Source organism: Conger conger, chromosome 8 (assembly GCF_963514075.1).
Source record: "Conger conger chromosome 8, fConCon1.1, whole genome shotgun sequence".
Lineage (NCBI taxonomy): Eukaryota > Metazoa > Chordata > Actinopteri > Anguilliformes > Congridae > Conger > Conger conger.
In genome coordinates this window covers 53,062,742-53,082,124 of record NC_083767.1, presented here as the reverse complement: position 1 = coordinate 53,082,124, position 19,383 = coordinate 53,062,742, and the positions used below count along the sequence as shown (strand labels likewise).

Genomic DNA, 19,383 nt, shown 5'->3' with positions numbered 1-19,383 from the left:
ACGCTCCCAAAACTACAATGTGTGCTGTGAACGGTCAGAAGCGGGGTATTTCAATACACTGGCTGTCCCACGCGATGGATCTGACCACGCCTCCACGCGCTTGTTGTATTCACCTTAGCTCAGAATTCTACAGCACTGCGTACGCCTGGCGCGTGCCACGCCAGCCACTGAATAAACAACAGTCGACAAAGCACAACTGGGACCAGCTTCCAGGTTTCTACCAGATGCCACACTAGTGTCGAACAAAAATGCACGCGTATTCCACCGCGTCTGTATCCCCATCAATCTTTATGCTTCTGAAACTTCTGAAAAAACTTTTAAATGTGACAACAATAAAGAACGGCTTGCAATAGCCTACTGAATGCGGTTAAGATTTTTTTATGCAAATGTTATTGGTATAGAAATAAAGAAGCCTATTGAGATCATTAAACAAAATGTAATTATTTTGATAAATAACAATACAATTGTCCACAATAGCAGCAGTGCGACCTGTCCTGCTCATGTCCAGCTATTACTGGCCAGCAGATAGCAAACCCAGAAGAAGCATACTATACCGTTGTAAAAAGTTACTCAACATTCTTTTACTCTGTAGTGAAACAACTTATTCAGATGGTTTTGAATCCGACTATAGACTCAGTAGGGAAAGTTCCAGATACAGCCAATTTTTTTCAAAACGTTATTGTATCATATATAATACAGTCTTGCTGCTAAAAGTTGTAAATAGTACATTTTTGTTGGTACAAAAGTTGGTAACAAGAGCGATAGTTTTATCGTGTTTCCCCATTTTGCGGATTGGTGTCAGGTAGTGAGTGTTCTGCGGTAAAAAAATAAATAAAACAGCAGTTCTAAGTGGAGTCTCGTGCTTCCGACTTGGCTGGGGAGCGATCTCAGGTAGGCAATAATAATGATATTCAGGCTAGACTATTATCTACAACAGTCATAAAAGTTCCCTTTCCAAAAGTCTCTTTTCAAGAATTGAAAGGTATAGACTACCCTTTAGTAGTCTCTATTAAGAAGTAGGACCAAGGAGTGACAAAGTGTATGCAGGAGAACTCCAAAAGCCTTGCCGTTGAGTAAATCACTGGTTTTACAGTAGTGCTGAAAGACAGCTCTCCTTTATCTTACTTTGAGAAGTGCTCAATAATGAGACGAACGGTTCTCGTAATTTATTTAGAAAATGTGTGTTGTTTTTCCATGTTACACATTAGCAAGTTTGTGGTGAATTCCCAATTCACGGTGGATCACTTGTCACCTTGGCGCAGATATAGACGCGGAGTCTTGGGTTACCCGTCGCACATTGTTAACACTTAACAACAACGCTGCAGCGCTTAGCTTTCCACAGAACAGGCAGATTTTCCACTTCCCTTGGAACTAATCACCGCGGTCGTAGAGGCGGAACGGAGGGGTAAATCTTCGCGCTCATAAGACGCCTAGCTTTCGGAGCGGTTTTGTGTATGATTTGTAACACCCTGTTTTGTTACAGTAGACGAGACAGTGTGCATTTCGACATTTTTTTTAAAGGGAGAATAAAAGAAGAGGTCTTTCACGCCAAACAAAACCTACCGATTCTACTGCATAGTACCCATGAATGACTGGAGGGTGACGAGAAAAAAAATACAATAAATAGCGCAATTTTTCTCTGTTGGCTCCGGTATTCAAGATCAGGCCAGCGTCGAAGACCACCCCCCACCCTTCAACTTTTCTTTTCTTTTCTTTTTCGTCTTTTTTTGGCACAGCAAGAGAGTTTAGAAAAGAAGCGTGGGTTCTATTCAACCTCCCCCCGCTCCCTCGCCATCGCCGGGCTTTCTGAAACCTATCTACATGCCCTGTCAGCGCGGTTCCAGGGTCCAATTAGCGTTTTGTAAAGACTCTTTCTTCCACGCTCTTCCAGAAACAGAGAGAGAGAGAGAGTTCCCTCTATTCGGACGGGTCCAGTCATCGCTCGGTGTTATAATTAATATGACAACTGGACGCCCAAGTTTGTATAGAAACACTTCGGCTTTTTTCTCCTGTTTTTTTGGGAGGGTTTTTTTTTGCGAAAGTTTACTATTGCTGCCTACGATCGCGCGAAAGAAAACAGTGCACATCAGACTCTGACAGTCCTGTTTATAATCCTTGCCTGATATGCAGGATTCCTTTTCAATTTAGTTGTTATTAAGTCCTTTGTATGGTGCAGTTTAAACGTGGTTGATTAAAGTGCCTATCTGAATGTGCATTGTTTCAAATAAAGACTGATAGTCAAAACGTCAGAAAATGTTTGTTACTGCATGTGTCATATCAGCTTATCAGCTGTCACAACTTTCTATGAGTCATTCATTTTTAGTATGCACTGTTCAAAAAGTATGCTTAGTTGAAAAACACATCCCGTATATTATTAATCAAAAGTGGCCTGGCGTATAAATAGCAATGTGAGATTATCGTTTAAACAGTCACTGAGGACTGAAGGAAGACCGAGGAACTGATGCACTGAGGAAAGACAGCGGAGATGGTCGATATTAAATAGTGTACTCTTGCAGACTAAAGTGGACCAGGGAACAACTTGGGCGCCGAGGCATTGGCCAGTCGTGTGTCTCTTTGTGCAGCCACGCGTCTCCTGTCTGGCAGTGAGCTCTCACAGTTCGAACGTTCTTACATCCTAGGCAAAAATAATCTCCTAGCTATTCAGAATTCTGACAAGTTTCCACTTGCATTTATTACTTAATCCACTTGTTATTACCAACTTAAACTTTTCACAGTGAGTGCCAATAAATTACTTTTGTCATAATTCAGTTGTCATTACATTTTGAAGGAACAGTATGGTGTCCCCACCAACAAGGTGCTAAAATCAACAACTATTTATTGTAGTTTATGACTGATATAATTAACTGTGATTCATACATTAAAAAAAAAAAAACCCCATAACTTGTGGGTTGACCAAATAGCCAGAAAAAGGGTACGAATGTGTTGCCACGCTCATGGAAGCTGTCTTTTATTTACTTTTTGTTAACCAGTAGAGAGGGGCGGCAGGTGCGAGACCAGGTGCGCACGAGCGGGATTCCCTGCCCTTGGAACACATTATGAAATTATTCTGCGGTATTGTGCACGTGTAGAATGGCCTACCACTTGTTGCGACAAGCAGAGTAGATTAAAATAGAGCCCACGCGTCGCCTAACGATTTGAAAGAAACAATGACATACCACAACTATGAAGAAGTTATGAACGACCTGTACTCTGGAAAGTAGGCTGCAATGGGAAGCAATTCCACCAGAATATATAACACAACGCGGTGTCTCTCGTGGATGTAATATAATACCGACCTTCTATAATGGCCAAGAGCATCTTGGTATCAGAAGATACGGCACAGTTCATGTACATGCCGAAGTGGCCGAAGTCCACCCCTAGAGGCTTTTTGTTGACTATCTAACTATCTGCGGTCAAGAAGTTGTAGGCTTAACAGACTGATTGGGATATTCAAGACTACTTATGTTCACTGTGATAAAACAATAACATCATCAACAACAATAATAATATCCAGTTTAATTTAAAATTTAAATTTAAATAACTCCATACAACTTTAAATTTACACAAGTAGGCTACTAATTTATAAAACAAAAATCCGTCAATAAAAACAAGCTGCACATGCTATAGCCTATGCAATAGGGTACACCTACTAATATATCGACATATATTTTTCTCTAACAACAAAAAAACATTATTATTTTTAAATGAACTCAAATGCAGAATAATATAAACATGGACTGCACTGTCATCTAGCGGCATTAGCCGGTAATGAGCATTGCTTTCGCAATGACACGACCGAAGGGGTTTAAAAGTAATTTTGATGTTTGGCTACTGTACATAGCGAAACGGCTATATAATGCATAGGCTGCATAAGCAACAATCTTAGCATATAAGTCGTATATCTTAGCATATCTTAGTAGCAAAATACAACGTGCATTTCTTATATTTATATTTTTGCACGCTGGAAAACTCTGCTGGAAACGTTGGCGTGTGTATGCGTGTGCCTTTGCCGCCACCACGTGGGTTTCAGGCATAATTTCGCTTTATCACTGTTGCCGTTTTCCATTGGTTAAAAGTAATCTCTCCCCGATGCTGAAAAGGCCAGCTCGTGTAAGGGCGCTCCTAAAAGAATAACTAGCCATTAGTTCTATGTGTAACATTGCGGCGTTCCTGAAGCTTGGTTAACAGTATCTTTATCTCTGTTAAAAAAAGAAAAGAAAAACCAAACAAACATCCTGCTGACCCTTAGTTATGCAAACAAACAAACCTACCGAGTCGGCCCAGTGACACAAGGGGGTGTGGTATCACGTGGTTCCGTTTATATACAAAGATTTTGGGAAGCGTCACACAAACAAACTCGGACTAAGGCATAACTTAAATCACTGCAAGAATCTGTTGCTCCAATAACAGAGGATGGACGCAGCATTCCGAAAGGTGAACGGGGACAATGCCGCTCAGGTGATTTAATAATAATAATAATAATAATAATAATAATAATAATAATAATAATAACAACAACAATGATAATAATAATCAGCATCGTCATACTTTAGTATATATCACCAATTGCACTTATGTCATTACTTTTTATTCTCAGGAAAATAATATATACTGTATACAGTAAGTTTATTGAATTTGGACTTAGGTATTTATCTGGATTAATGATGATCATGGAGGCCTTAAGCAGTTGGTCTATGCATGTCTTCGCACACATAATGCTTTTTAACAAATAACACCTTGTTGTTTAATCCTCAATGTTGTTTCACATAAAACACACACACACACACACACACACACACACACACACACACACACACACACACATATTCACACACACACGTATATCTATACTTAAAGGTACTCGTTTTGCATTATTTTGTAAGATTGACAGAAAGAAACTGTGAGTGTGAGAGTGAGTGAGAGAGAGAGACAGAGAGAGAAAGAGAGAGAGATAGATAGATGATGTGTTTGCTGTGCTTCAAAGCAGGGCTCCATGTACCTGGAGGAACGAACAACCAAGTCAGGTGTGCTGTCCTGTATCTTCTCTCTGAAGGAGGAGGTGGGGGCTCTGGCAAAAACACTGAGACTTTTTGAGGTGAGTGTCCCTATGCAGCACACACACACACACACACACAATCACAGACGCGGTCTGTTGCACTATAACCTCCCACCTTATGTCAGTGAAAACTTACATTGGGCTGCTGACGCATTATTGCCATGTAGTGTGGTACTACTACATGAAAGTGTGGTCCCTACAATCCCTGGCCACTCTGGCTGTGATTACTGTTCGTCCCAGGAATGAAAGGCCAAGGATACGCAAGACGCCTGAGCTCAGTTCAGAGGGCAGGGACCTGGGAAAACACTCTGTGGGAGGCAGTGAGCCAAGACATCATAATCACTGCTTCTCCACCCTCCTGCTTTCTGATATTTCATATTTTCCCATATGTGTATGGTGTGTTTAACTACAATACTGTATTTGATTTTCAGCTGGCGAAACGCCAGAAATGCCACAAACCAACAAATGCATGGCATAAAAACAGCAATGCACTTTTAGAAACACTCGTGCTATCTGATAAAGATACTGACCCTGTTGTAAAATACAGCTATCACCAGTTTGAAATACCAGCAACCAGCTGGTCAGCCCGTGTTAAGTATGGAACTGGTCTGACTGGTCAACCAGCTAGACCTGACGATGACAGTGAATCTGTTTGGACGCCTGCCCGATTGTAGGCAGGGCAGGGGAGACAAACTGCCCTAACCTGCTGTCAAGCAGAAACTACCTAATAGTTCCATCAAGAGTAGGCTTCAGTTTCACAGAGAGGATGATGCTTCACACTCTGTCATTCAGTTCAGACCATTTCTATTATTGTCTCTGTGCTCTGATAAGATCACCATTCTGTGTTTTGGTGCACCAGTAAGCACATCTTTGCTAGTTATTCCTGCATTGTCAGGCTTTCCTATAAGATCTCCTATGAGACTTTAAGAGTCTGTACTATCAGCTCTGTGTCTTTAGTGCTCTGGGTGGCTACCCCTCTGTTGGATGACCTTTGGTCACGCTGGTCTTTGATCCATGGCTATCTGAGGTTTATGTTTGTGAAATAAATACATTTTGACGTCGATGGAGATCTGCCAGGCGGACTGATCCTGCTGAGTAAATAGCTGGTTGATGTTTTAGTGTAGGGCTGACCGTACCCACATTTGTACAATTTCCAAAAGACCATCTAGTATCAAAGTGCATTCTGTTTTTTCTGTTCATCCTTTAGATCCTTTAGATACCAGTTCATTCTCTACAGCACATTTTTACTGTTAACTGTAGTCAAGCTGTTAAGCTGTAACAATACACCTGCTTTAGTATTTTTCTTTACAAAGCCTTTTTCCATTCCTTCTGTAAATTTGTTGCTATGCTATGCTGGAATAATCACTCTACTGATCTGTGTTTTGGTATGTCCCTGTTTTTTTGCATGTCAGAGGGCATGCGTATGGTCCAATCCTTGACTTTGTACAGTACTGTGCAAAAGTCAGGCCCATGTAAAAAATAAAAATAAAAACCCTGTAAATTCCATTTTTAATATTGAAAAAACTATTTAAAAAATTTTTTTAAACTATAAAGAGCAGTGAATACTTGAAAACTAAATTAAATGAATATTTGTTGACCACCAAACAGCTTCTTTTCTCTTAGGTACACTGTCCTGCAGTTGGTAGGTTGTACTAAACATATTGGAGAACACAGTTCTTCTGCAGTCTCTGACTCTTGCGTGCTTCTGGCTATCAGACAGCCTCAATCAAGTTTTTATCTGAAAAGTGGTCTATTACTTACTATGTTACTTTATTTAATGAAATGCAAAAAAGTCTCTGTATCATTAACTTTTTTGGAAAATTAATGTTTTGAAATATCTAATGTTCTAGTGTCTACTGACACACTGACAACAACAAAAAACGAATAAGTATATATATCTAAGACCAAATTTATATTAAACAAAGACTTTTGCACACTACTATACATGTGCAAGGGCAAAGGTATATGAATGTGGAAATTAAATGTGTTTGTCATCTTACAGATCAATAACAAGTGTTTGCAGAGTGTTGGATGCAAGCAAGGTCATGTCCTCAGCCTATGAGCTTTCTTTATCCCGCTCCACCTCTCATCACCCCAACCCTCACACACCCCAGCCAACTCCCCGTGAATGCAACACAAGGATATCACAAACACATTCTCTGATACTGCCTATGGACTCAACTGATTACAGTATATGTTGAAGCCGCATTCCATACTGTGCTTAATATTGAACAGTGACTGTTGAGTGGGATTACTGTAAGTGCCTAGGATTTTGATAGTTATACAGGGACCATCAAAATAATTGGCATCTTGATAAACAAGTTAAAAAAAAAGGCTGTAAAAAATATATCTTTGACCACTGTATCTTTAATTCTTTGCATTCTTTAGTCTGCACGTGTGGATTGCCTTCTGAATTCATTGAGAAAATTTTTTAAGAACCACCATCATATTTCACTGTAAACATGACATTCTTTGCAACCACTGGTGTGTGTGTGTGTGTGTGTGTGTGTGTGTGTGTGTGTGTGTGTGTGTGTGTGGCAAAAATCAAAGGTGCAATCAAAAATGCATTTGCTTTTTGATCTGTCTGGTGGTGAAGGAAACTAAATATTTGCTTTTCAAATACAGTTTTTTTTAAAGCTGTAACTCTGTTTTCTACAGAAAGCTTTCAAAGAAGATATTTTGTGTTGTTATAATTTTTTATTCTGGGTTTCTGGCCCACTAAAATGCAAAACAAACAATGAACCTAAATTGATATTGTGTTTTCTGGTGGTGGGTGGGTGGTTAATTGTTTGCATTTATCCAGCTATTAAACTTTACAAACAATAAACCAATGAATTGCATATCCAGAATAGAACTTTATTGAAGACATCCATAGCAACACTTACAGAATTCTCAGAAGAAAGATGCATATGCAAAGGGAAGAATGGTTAAAACAATGGGTAGATATGTTAAGAGTATTTTGCTCTTGTGTATGGCAGGACAAGGGCATCAACTTGACGCACATTGAGTCTCGGCCCTCGAGCACGAGCAAGCAGGAGTACGAGTTCCTTGTCAGTGTGGACAGTGCCTGTACCAAAGCCCTGGAAGAGGTCATCGAAGGACTCGGCTCGCAGATCAGTGGACATGTGTATGAATTCTCCCGTAACAAGCAAAAGGACACAGGTGTGTGTGCGTGTGTGTCTGATACCAGTGTGTAAAAGGTTACCGCTATGTCCCCTTGATGATTTCTTATAGGCTCAGTGCAGATGGAAACTTAAGACCTGTAAGTAGATCCTTTCAGTGAGATTTACTTGGCATATTCTGTTACCTGTATGTCAGCTTAGCGCGGGCACCGTGCCACCTCTGATTCTCATATTCCTTGTGGTTTTAAAGGAGTTTTCCCGCTTTTATCTTTAGTTAAAACAGCAAACAGCCGTCCTCTTAGATATAGATATAGCTTACATTGAGTGATTATACCTTTGGGCCCAACTGTGTCTGAAGAAGGAAGCGGGCAGAGAAATAGATGTCTTTGGCCTGAGGCAGGCCAGGTTAGTCCTGCGTTCCACAGCTCATATGGTGATACTCAGCCAGTGTGGATCGGGTCGGGCAGATCCGCGGCGCGCAGAACAGAGCACTGCTGTTGATCCCGGAGGAGAGCTCCGGGTGGCGCTTCAGCCGGGCAATAAATGTCACGGCAGAGACAAATCAGCAGGCCGCTCGGTCCGTGGGTTATTAGTTATTTCCCCAAATTGCATTAGTTTGGTCACTGAGGACAAACAGGCCCAGCGGAGGGGAACAGAGGACCCGGGTTATGGACTTGGTGAGGGGGACCCTAATGAGGTCACTCCCCATCCAGGAAGCAGACAGACAGCCAGGCTCCTCAGAAGCTGCTGAAGGCCAGACTGGCTGCAGGGTCTCCAGACAGCACCGTCCACTGTTCTGCCAAATAAAAAAACATGTCCGGAAGGATATTTATGGCCCGTCATTGAGACAAGTCTGTAGTTGGGGAATCTGGGGTGGGTGGTGGGAGGGTAGGGGCTCTGTATCAGAGGGTTGTTGGCACAAGTCTTTTGTTTGTCATGCCCTGGGGCAGGACCACACTGGTGTAATGTGTTTAGAGATGTAGAATTCAGTGTGCTTAATGGTCATAAATCCAGCTGACCCTGCTAGCTGACCTCCCTGGCTACCCTGGCCAGAGAGTAGCTCTGGGCAAACTTCAGTGCAGTATTCTTACCCCACAGTCTTCTCCTTCCAGGAAGTGCACTGAGCTTCACACAGTGCTCCATGTCCACATCCGCTGTGGATCCACTGGGCACAGTGGGTGGATAGAATCAGAGCTTTGAATGGGGAAAAACAGGTAGATTTATGGAGTCAGAAGCAAAGTGTGCCAGGTCTATGTGGCCCTGTCTGCCAGACCCAGCCTGGATGACATTTTGATGCGCAGTCTGGACTTCAGTTCTTTAAGAGGGCAAGTCATACTGTCCTCTTGAAGAAGTATGTTTAACCTGATCTGTGAGTTATTTTCCCCACACATGTTACCATTGAAACATGACAAAGATTGTATAAGCTTGTGTCACTGTGGCCCCATAATCCAGACACATGAATGGTCTGCTTTCACACACACATTAGCAACACTGACCTCTATTGGTCAAACTGGTCTTCTTTCAATCCTATGATCTGCATGTCAGCATGAGTTTAATGCTGAAAGACCCCGTGCAATCAACACCATTATTTTAATAGTTGATATGTGTGATACATAAAGAATAACGATAAATAATACTATAATATTAAGCCCATTTTATATACTTTATAGGGTACGTTGTATTTCTTATCCCGAAAGCAACAAAGTTATAATATTGCTTTATACAGGAGGATACAGTATTGGTTATTATCCATGTTTATTGCATAATATAAATTTAGGCATTTATATTTTAACTAATCAGATTTGCTACCACTTAGTGGGCTGCCAATCATAAATGACCTTGAAAGGAATATCCAAACAGAACAGACAACCTCTGCAGAACTCCAACTCTCATGTTTAGAAATCACATACTTTACAGCAGAAGCCAATTTTTATATTTTCCTGTAAATGTAAAATAAAAAGTACGTACACATAATGATTTTTATGTTAAATGTTGTATACATTGCATAGGATATGGTTGGTGCAGTAAGTATTGAATAATTTAATGTCATACATAATTGTAATGTCATTACAATAACTAAACTAATGATTCTGTATTTTTGTTACTATATTTCTCTTTAACTGTATTTCTAACAAGCCATTCTTTAATACCACCCTCATTCCCAGGCTCTGGAAAATGTGATGCTGATATCAGTAATGTCAAGTCTCATGTACAAGATATTTTCTGGGAATTAATGGAATCATATGCTACTGCTACTACGACTTATTACAACCACTACTAACCACTGACTAATGCTTCACTTACGAAAAAAAATTAATGATATAGTGATTGATAATACTCAGGGCTGAGTATTATCAACTAAACTATCTAAACAAAAATGAGCTATACTCTACACAGGCACAAGGCTTTGCAATTTATGGCCCTGGGAGCCCCTCCAGACAGAATGCCTTGAACCAGCTCTGACCATCCTGCTTACAACTATAACCATCCATTGTTACTGTTACTGCTGAAAACTAATAGCTAGTCAGTTAGAAGAGATTGTAACCACATGGTGCTGTCATTGCTCTCTTTGCTCAGTGCCATGGTTTCCCAACCATATTCAGGACATGGATCTCCTCGCCAACCAGATCCTGAGCTATGGTTCTGAACTGGACTCCGACCACCCTGTAAGGAGATCTCTTCCCTTGGACATGAGAATACTCTAACTCTGTGTCCTAAACACTGAAACAACCAGAGTTGTTTCAATGACAGTCAAGGAAGCCTTAACGAGCCCTCTTTAATTTATAATGATGTTCCAAACACCTTATTTCGATTCGCCTGTTTATTGGCCTTATATCTCTGACTGTTGTCTTCTTATTTCTCAGCCTCCTTAACTGTTATTGGTACAACTCTGGTCCTCATATTGACAAACGCCAATGAGAGATGCCAAAGACAAAAGCCTACACCATACCTTATACGTGCATGTTATAAAGGTGACAGACTGCTCTTTAACTTCATAATTCATTGTTTGTCCTGTACAGAGTACAGAGCCAAAGGAACAGAAAATGTACGACTGTCCAAATACTTACAGACTGCACTGTAGCTAGTGTCCCACCTTGGGTCAATGTTGGTCCCAATCACTTAAAGAAATGGATTTTATCTGGTAAATTCAAAATTGCTCTAAATACTACAGCCATGATACCAAACCTGGCAGTGAGAACTTCTGTGGCGTGGTTATACGGTAGATGCATGTCCTGTCTGTCAAAACGTGACTTCCTTCCCTTTCTGTCTCCCCGGGATCACAGTGCGTATGCGTCACTCGCTGTGTCCCTCTCTGCTCCTATTCTCATGTAAACAATCTAGGCCGACAAACTGATGTCATTACTTTAATTGTGTCCCTGCAATTATAAATAATTACTCCCTTCCCTTCCACTATTAAAATTAAATGTATTTAGCATACGCAGGCAACACTCTACAAAGGCTTCATTTGAATGTGATTCATTGCGCAGACCAGTGTGGGAGTGAGAGGTGTCTGAGCTCTGTCTCGCATATATCCGAGTGTGTGGCCGCTGATCCTCTGGTCTGATGCATTTTTCATTTTATTTTTGATGATCTAGGGCTTCACAGACTCATTGTACAGAGCCAGAAGAAAAGAATTTGCTGAGATTGCCTACAACTACAGACAGTAACTATTTCGACAGCTTCAGAACTGCTTTAAAACAAACTGCACTGCGCTCTCTCGCTCTCTCTGTTCATGTGCCTCTGTAAAATGTGCGTGCACACGTGCACACGCGCATGGACGCAGACACACATGCACACACGCACACACAAGTGCTGGGACCCCGTTGCTAGATCTCTCCCCCGTTTTCTCTTGCTCCTTTGAGTGCTGGGCTGAACCTGTTTATGGAAAATTACCCCTCAGACAAAGGGCCTCAAATTGCAGGAGGCCAGCATGCAATTTTGAGCCTATGGCTTTGTTGTCATAATTGAGGTGTATTCTTCTGTGCCACTACAGAGAGCACCAGCGCTCAATGAGCGGGCCGCTGAAAGAGAACACATTTACATAGGAGTGGGGCCGACGTACGCTAATAGAATAATGAAGTAGACCCTCTCATTCCCAACTGCCCAAACCTCACCCACAACTCAGCTGTGCCTGTGTGTGTGTGTGTGTGTGTGTGTGTGTGTGTGAGTGCAAGCAATAGAATAGAAACAACCACATTATTATTATTATACACTTTACAATAAGGTCACATGAGTTGGCATTAACTAATGTAGTTGTTAACAGGAATTAGTTATTTACAAATGCATTAATTAAGCAAGAAATTCACTTGACATTAGTTAATGTATTTCTTAACTCCTAACTCTAAAAACTCAAGAGACTGTTGTGCGTGAAAATCCCAGGAGATCAGCAGTTTCTGAGATACTCAAACCACTTTGTCTGGCAGCAATAAGCATTCCAAGTCATTTCTTCCCCATTCTGACATTTGGTCTGAAAAACAGCTGAATCTCTTTACCATGTCTGCATGCTTTTATGAATTTAGTTGCTGCCACCTGATTGGCTGATTAAATATTTGCATTAACAAACTGGTGTACAGGTCTATCTAATAAAGTGTTCGCTGAGCGTAAGCTTGTGTGATTGACAATATATCCCTGTGTTCAGTGGTCCACAGTCTTGTGTGATTGACAATGTCTCTGTGTTCAGCGGTGAGGCTATTCCTAGGGTGGAGTATACAGAGGATGAGAAGAAGACGTGGAGAACTGTTTTTAAGGAGCTGAAGACCCTGTACCCAACGCACGCCTGCCATGAACACAATAGAGTGTTCCCTCTGCTGGAGAAATACTGTGGCTACAAGGAGGACAACATTCCCCAGCTTGAGGACATCTCACGTTTCCTGCAGTGTAAGAGCCCTCCTGCACACCGTCAGCCATTTTAGGAGAACACACGGCCTGCTCAATACACACCCTGTGAAGCCTGCTCAATACACACCCTGTGAAGCCTGCACAATACACACCCTGTGAAGCCTGCTCAATACACACCCTGTGAAGCCTGCTCAATACACACCCTGTGAAGCCTGCACAATACACACCCTGTGAAGCCTGCACAATACACACCCTGTGAAGCCTGCACAATACACACCCTGTGAAGCCTGCTCAATACACACCCTGTGAAGCCTGCTCAATACAGACCCTGTGAAGCCTGCGCAATACACACCCTGTGAAGCCTGTGCAATACACACCCTGTCAAGCCTGTGCACTATGGAGTCTGTGAAGCCTGCACAATACAGACCCTGTGAAGCCTGTGCAATACACACCCTGTGAAGCCTGCACAATACACACCCTGTGAAGCCTGCACAATATGGAGCCTGTGAAGCCATGCATATCTGAATAGCCCACTTCCGCATAAACACACACACAAACACACAGACATATATTCACACACATAAACACAGGTGGGCACACACACACACACACACACACACACACACCCACTCACATTATCCCTTTCTCTCAGCCTGCACAGGATTCAGACTGCGCCCTGTGGCTGGCCTGCTCTCCTCTCGAGACTTCCTGGCTGGACTGGCATTCAGGGTCTTCCATTCAACACAGTACATCCGTCACGGATCCAAGCCCATGTACACACCTGAGCCGTGAGTACACCTCCAGCAGGGGATCATGGCTGAAAGCACCCCGCCCAATGAATGAACTTATTGCAGGTCACTCTGGGTGAAAGTGACTAAACTGCAAATTGTTATTGGAGAAAAGATAATTTAGCAAGCAGAAAGAGAGAAAGAGGAGCAGTGACATCACTCACAGAGAGCGTGGGAGTCAACACAGGGGTTTGATAGACTGTAATTGCATCACAATTTGTTCCAAATGTGAATTTGTTGAATGAAATAATGGCAGGCACACTAAATATCCTTCTCCACAGGGACGTCTGCCACGAGGTTCTGGGACATGTGCCTCTGTTTGCGGACCCCAGCTTCGCACAGTTCTCACAGGTGCGGTGTTGAATGGAGCATTTTAATATCACATGAGACACTGCAGGGGAATCTGCACAGGCATAATCAGAGCTGCCATCACCGGATGCCATTCTCATCACCATGCGATGAGATCACCACTGACCTGGTTACATCAGGACAACACCGCCACTGACTGACACAATCAAGATGGCTGCCTTCACTGTGAAATAGTGTCATCATATTAGGGAATATATAGGCTATTTAATTTTTTTTTTTATCTCTGCAGGAAATTGGTTTGGCTTCCCTGGGCGCGCCCGATGATTATATTGAAAAGCTTTCCACTGTGAGTATGAAAGGAGTACTGTTATCATCATCATCACCATCACCATCACCATCGTCATCAGTAACACTGGGGCGCATGTCCCTGTGTCGCCCCTCAGGTGTACTGGTTCACGGTGGAGTTTGGTCTGTGCAGGCAGGACTCAGAAATACGGGCCTATGGAGCTGGACTGCTGTCCTCCTTTGGGGAGCTGCAGGTAAGAGTGAGGGGCCAGGTGTGAGGGTCTGTGTTTCCTCAATGTGGGTCTGTCTCAGATACTATCACAAAGTATATTCATGATGCCAGAGGGCGGTTCCTCAAGGAAGGTGGGGAAGTTTCTTGGATGTGTGGGATTCATAGGTACTGAGGAGAGCGCCCACACTGGTTCAGTCCTGCTGGAACCTGTAGGGTTAACAGGGTGAGAACAGGGAAGAGAGGCCTGGATGTTCACTAGAGGGGAATGGACTATTGACTCACTGACCGAGTATGGGTGAAGTAGGCTAGTAGTTAACCGGGGGATAGAGGGATGGGGAGGGGGAGAGGGGAGAATGACGAGGTTGTAATTTCATTGGACGGAATTATATCATACTCTGTCGACAGAGGATGTCCGGGTGGCAGAGCTGAGTGAAGCTGACTGTCAAACTGTGCCCTAATTCAGCCAGTCCCTGCACTTCCTGTTTACTGACACACCACGGAGTCATGCCAGTTGGGATTTCATTGAAAGGCTATGTATTTCTGTTTTCTGGAGCTGAGAGATTATGCTGATATCACAGCCTCCAGTCTCTGGAAAATGACATCATTGATTCACCATTGGTTGAACGGAATAAAACCAAATACAGGTTAATGACGTAATAAATATGACTTTATTCCGGAATACGGATAACTTAACTTTTGTTGAAAGCGGCAAATAAAAAAAATACTGTAAATACCACTGGTGATTTTCTCTTACAGTACAGTTTAACAGACAAGCCAAAACTTGAGCCATTTAACCCTGAAAAGACCTGCCTTCAGACGTACCCCATCACTGAGTTCCAACCTGTTTATTACGTGGCTGAGAGCTTTGAGGACGCCAAAGAGAAAGTCAGGTAAAATAAAGAAAATAATTCTGCAGGTCCAAATGTCCACCACTGTATACAGTATGTTTAAATAATGCTATTTGAAAACACCATTTAATTTAATGAGGAACACAACCTCAAAGAGGTTGCACAGAATAACTCCTCTGCCATTCTTATGTGCAGCCATCCTGTACAGAATAGGTCAGTTACCACTGCTATATTTGGCTGTCTAATATAAATGTCTACCACACAAGTATAGGTAGCTATATTTTTAGTCCTGTAGTCCTGAATCATGTGGAGCACCCAAAGTTACTATCTCTCCTTCAGGTTATGTTCTTGAAAATACAGAGGCTTAAATAATATTGTTGAAAAAAATATATTATAACATGCTAAAAGACCTGAATTATATATAATTTGATATTAGAAAAACATCGGTGCTGAATAGGCTAGTTAATAATTAAGTAGATAATACAAGAACAATGGAAGATTACAGCCGCAAGTTTAAAGACCTTTCTTCTGACATCGTATTTTTCTGACTTTCCTTTAGAAAGTACGCCGCGACCATTCCCCGGCCCTTCTCGGTGCGGTACAATCCGTACACACTGAGCATTGAGGTTCTGGACAACACCCAGCAGCTCACGAACCTGGCCGACACCATCAGCAGTGCGTGTGCATATTAAAATAATATCGTACATTTCTGAAATACACTAGACAAAAAATGTAGTCATGGTGGAAAACATTTATCTTTAAATAAAGAGACAGGGCTGTACAGTGTGTTTATTGGGATGCATTAGTTCGCTTCTAAATGTTTCAGTTTATGAACACATTTGCTAATTAGACGAAATGTTAGTACTGACAGATAACTGTCCTGCAAAGTGCTAATGTGACAACGTAACCTCACATTTCGATTTGCCTTGTTTCAGGTGAGATCGGGATCTTGTGCAACGCCCTTCGTAAAATGGAATGATGATTTTCACGTCTCCTGCTAATTCTTCCAGTTGTAAGATCCATTACAAGCCACACTTTCTCCAAGTGTAACCCTATCTGGTTCAGATACTTTTGAAATCGACATAGAGACAAAAATCGAATGATCCTTTGCAGAATATAATGTATATAACCTAATGCATTCACTGAATGTTTTAAAGCCTTGAATATTAAATACGTGTTTTATCTTATATGCATTTCATATGATTGAAGTAGCCTAAAACTATGAGTTTGTTTGTTTGTTTGTTGTTGTAAATGAATCAGATACAAGAAAATAAATAATCAAATCATTTACAAAATATTATTTGTAAAAGTCCAACGATGAGTGATTATCTATTTTCAGCGCGAGTAAATCTAGGTGTCGCCGGCACGTAGGCAGAAGATAATGACAGTAATTTTCAGGATCCAGATGAGACCATCTGCACTTAGAAGGATTCTCACACCAAAGCTATTATGATCCTTTGAGCAGTACGTTTTTTTAATAACCTGTTCATTATATTTTATAACCTCAGTGATTTTTTTTTGATCTTTCATTATCTATCCTCTTTTTTTGAAAACGAGAATATATCTAGCAACTTGTATGTCACTGTGGCCATAATGTAAATACGGGGGTTATATAAAAGTGAAATAATTGTTTTTTGTTTGTTTTTTTGTTTTTTTCAATTATAAGACGCATTAGCCAACATCTAAATATAAATGTATAAATTAAAAAAGCTTTAATGTGTCAGGCACCAGAGAAGTCTAATTTTGAAAGAAAGACATGGCACGTGGGTAAATACTTACAACGGCAATGCTTGTTAAAATATAAATCATTGTATATGCAAATCACTATATGCAACAAAGTGTATTTTATTCTCCACATAACATGTATACAAATAATTATAAATACAAATAAATCAATGCGTATTTATTGCTGTCGTCTTAATTTTGTGTTTGTGCTTATAACCGGAACCGAGTCCATAACACGACAGACCTCATGCTTTCTCACCGGATTTGCAAGGTCACAACAGGTGCGGCAACAATAAGAATTCCATTTACACACCATCCGAAACTATCTCTGTAATTTCAGTGGGTATACAGTATACCGAAAATACAGATTCTACACACGCTTTGTGAGCCTGCAATTCATATCAATATAAAACGGAGGAAGAAATATAACTAAAATGTGATCCAGATCCATCTTTCCTTTTTTATGGTTATTCGTAACCGTTCTTGTGATTTGATTACAACATAGTTATCCTATATTATGCAGGGCGTTAGTTTTTACAGCATTTTTATTTAGCTCAAATATATATTATTTTAAACAGAAGTCACTGTTACCACAACCCTCTGAACAGAATCACTAGCTGCAAAATGAAACATTTCACTTGCTCTAATGCTCTCAAAATATCAAATTCATGTCAAACAAAATCATTTTTTACCTTATAAAAATTCTACTCATGTATCATTGCACAAAGGTGCACAAAAAATGAACTAGAAGTCAATAGAGCACATACTCTTTTCATGACCCTTTCTGTAGTTTCTTTCATGGTGATGCATGATTTTATGGACATAAGAAATCATTTCACTTTACTGTAAGTAATAATTGAGTACCACAGCAGAAATTATATTTCACTCAGTAAAACACTTTAAAAATATATTTACAGTATTTTCTCACAACAGTTCATCATACAATAATTTAATTAATTATGCTGTAAACAAATAAAATAGTTGTTTTGCAGTAGGCTTAAATGTAAAATAAATGAATATACAATACATAAACTAATACAACAGTATGCAAAAGTGAGTAAACCCAATGTAATATAAATATATGTCCACTCGAATTAAATGCTCATTGAAGCCAAACAATTTTCATCAAATAATTGATCTTGCAATGCAGCGAGAGAAAAATCTTCTTGTGTGTTGGAGCAATCCTTGGCAGTCCCAGTCCCAGCCTGCAGTCATGCATCAATGAGGCACATTTGCACAGGGGGGTGGTGATCATAAGCTTTCCATCTCCATGCTGAGAACAGCTCTTCTATGGGATTTGGAAGTGGAGTAGGGTGGGAGGAACTCCTCTATGATGCACCTGTGTGCTGCAAACCAGGAGCAGAGTGGTGGAAACCAACGCTGTCCCAGACTACCACCAAACACTGTCCCAGACTACCCCCAAACACTATCCCAGACTACCACCAAACACTGTCCCAGACTACCACCAAACACTATCCCAGACTACCACCAAACACTGTCCCAGACTACCACCAAACACTGTCCCAGACCACCACCAAACACTGTCCCAGACTACCACCAAACACTATCCCAGACTACCACCAAACACTGTCCCAGACTACCACCAAACACTGTCCCAGACTACCACCAAACGCTGTCCCAGACCACCACCAAACGCTGTCCCAGACTACCACCAAACACTGTCCCAGACTACCACCAAACACTGTCCCAGACTACCACCAAACACTGTCCCAGACTACCACCAAACGCTGTCCCAGACTACCACCAAACGCTGTCCCAGACTACCACCAAACGCTGTCCCAGACCACCACCAAACGCTGTCCCAGACTACCACCAAACGCTGTCCCAGACTACCACCAAACGCTGTCCCAGACTACCACCAAACGCTGTCCCAGACTACCACCAAACGCTGTCCCAGACTACCACCAAATGCTGTCCCAGACTACCACCAAACACTGTCCCAGACTACCACCAAACGCTGTCCCAGACTACCACCAAGACTAGTAAATCTGCACCCACCAGGTCCCTCTCTAGAGGGGGGTTAAAGTCTGCCATTCATGGCCCCAGAGAAGGATATTCTATATTCTATGATATTCTATTATAGGTGTTCAGTGTTGTAAGGCCCAATGGTGGCGATACACATAGTCACATTTCCTCCCTGTTATCCAGGCACACTCGT

General features: G+C 41.5%; 1 protein-coding gene across 3 annotated transcripts; it reads left to right on the top strand.

Moving 5' to 3' along the window:
* The first annotated feature begins 4,338 nt into the window (after positions 1-4,338).
* On the top strand, positions 4,339-17,385 carry pah (phenylalanine hydroxylase). 3 transcript variants are annotated; one of them, XM_061251046.1, is made up of 13 exons: positions 4,339-4,458; positions 4,988-5,095; positions 8,035-8,218; positions 10,756-10,844; positions 11,775-11,842; positions 12,860-13,056; positions 13,670-13,805; positions 14,087-14,156; positions 14,404-14,460; positions 14,558-14,653; positions 15,388-15,521; positions 16,039-16,154; positions 16,415-17,385. In XM_061251046.1, exons 1-13 carry the CDS (start codon positions 4,414-4,416, stop codon positions 16,456-16,458), a joined length of 1,344 nt encoding a protein of 447 aa, XP_061107030.1. In that variant the 5' UTR covers positions 4,339-4,413; the 3' UTR covers positions 16,459-17,385. The 3 variants fall into 3 exon arrangements, with proteins under 3 accessions (XP_061107030.1, XP_061107029.1, XP_061107031.1); XM_061251045.1 differs by having other exon boundaries at positions 4,345-4,458; positions 4,985-5,095; XM_061251047.1 differs by having other exon boundaries at positions 4,399-4,434; positions 4,985-5,095.
* The last annotated feature ends 1,998 nt before the right edge of the window (positions 17,386-19,383 follow it).

What these genes read in the sequence shown, in the direction of transcription:
- pah (XM_061251045.1), top strand. Translation starts at nt 4,414, where the DNA reads ATGGACGCAGCATTCCGAAAGGTGAACGGGGACAATGCCGCTCAG. An exon ending in AAACACTGAGACTTTTTGAG is followed by an intron (nt 5,096 to 8,034) that starts GTGAGTGTCCCT and finishes TGTGTATGGCAG; the next exon opens with GACAAGGGCATCAACTTGAC. An exon ending in GACGCCAAAGAGAAAGTCAG is followed by an intron (nt 15,522 to 16,038) that starts GTAAAATAAAGA and finishes ACTTTCCTTTAG; the next exon opens with AAAGTACGCCGCGACCATTC.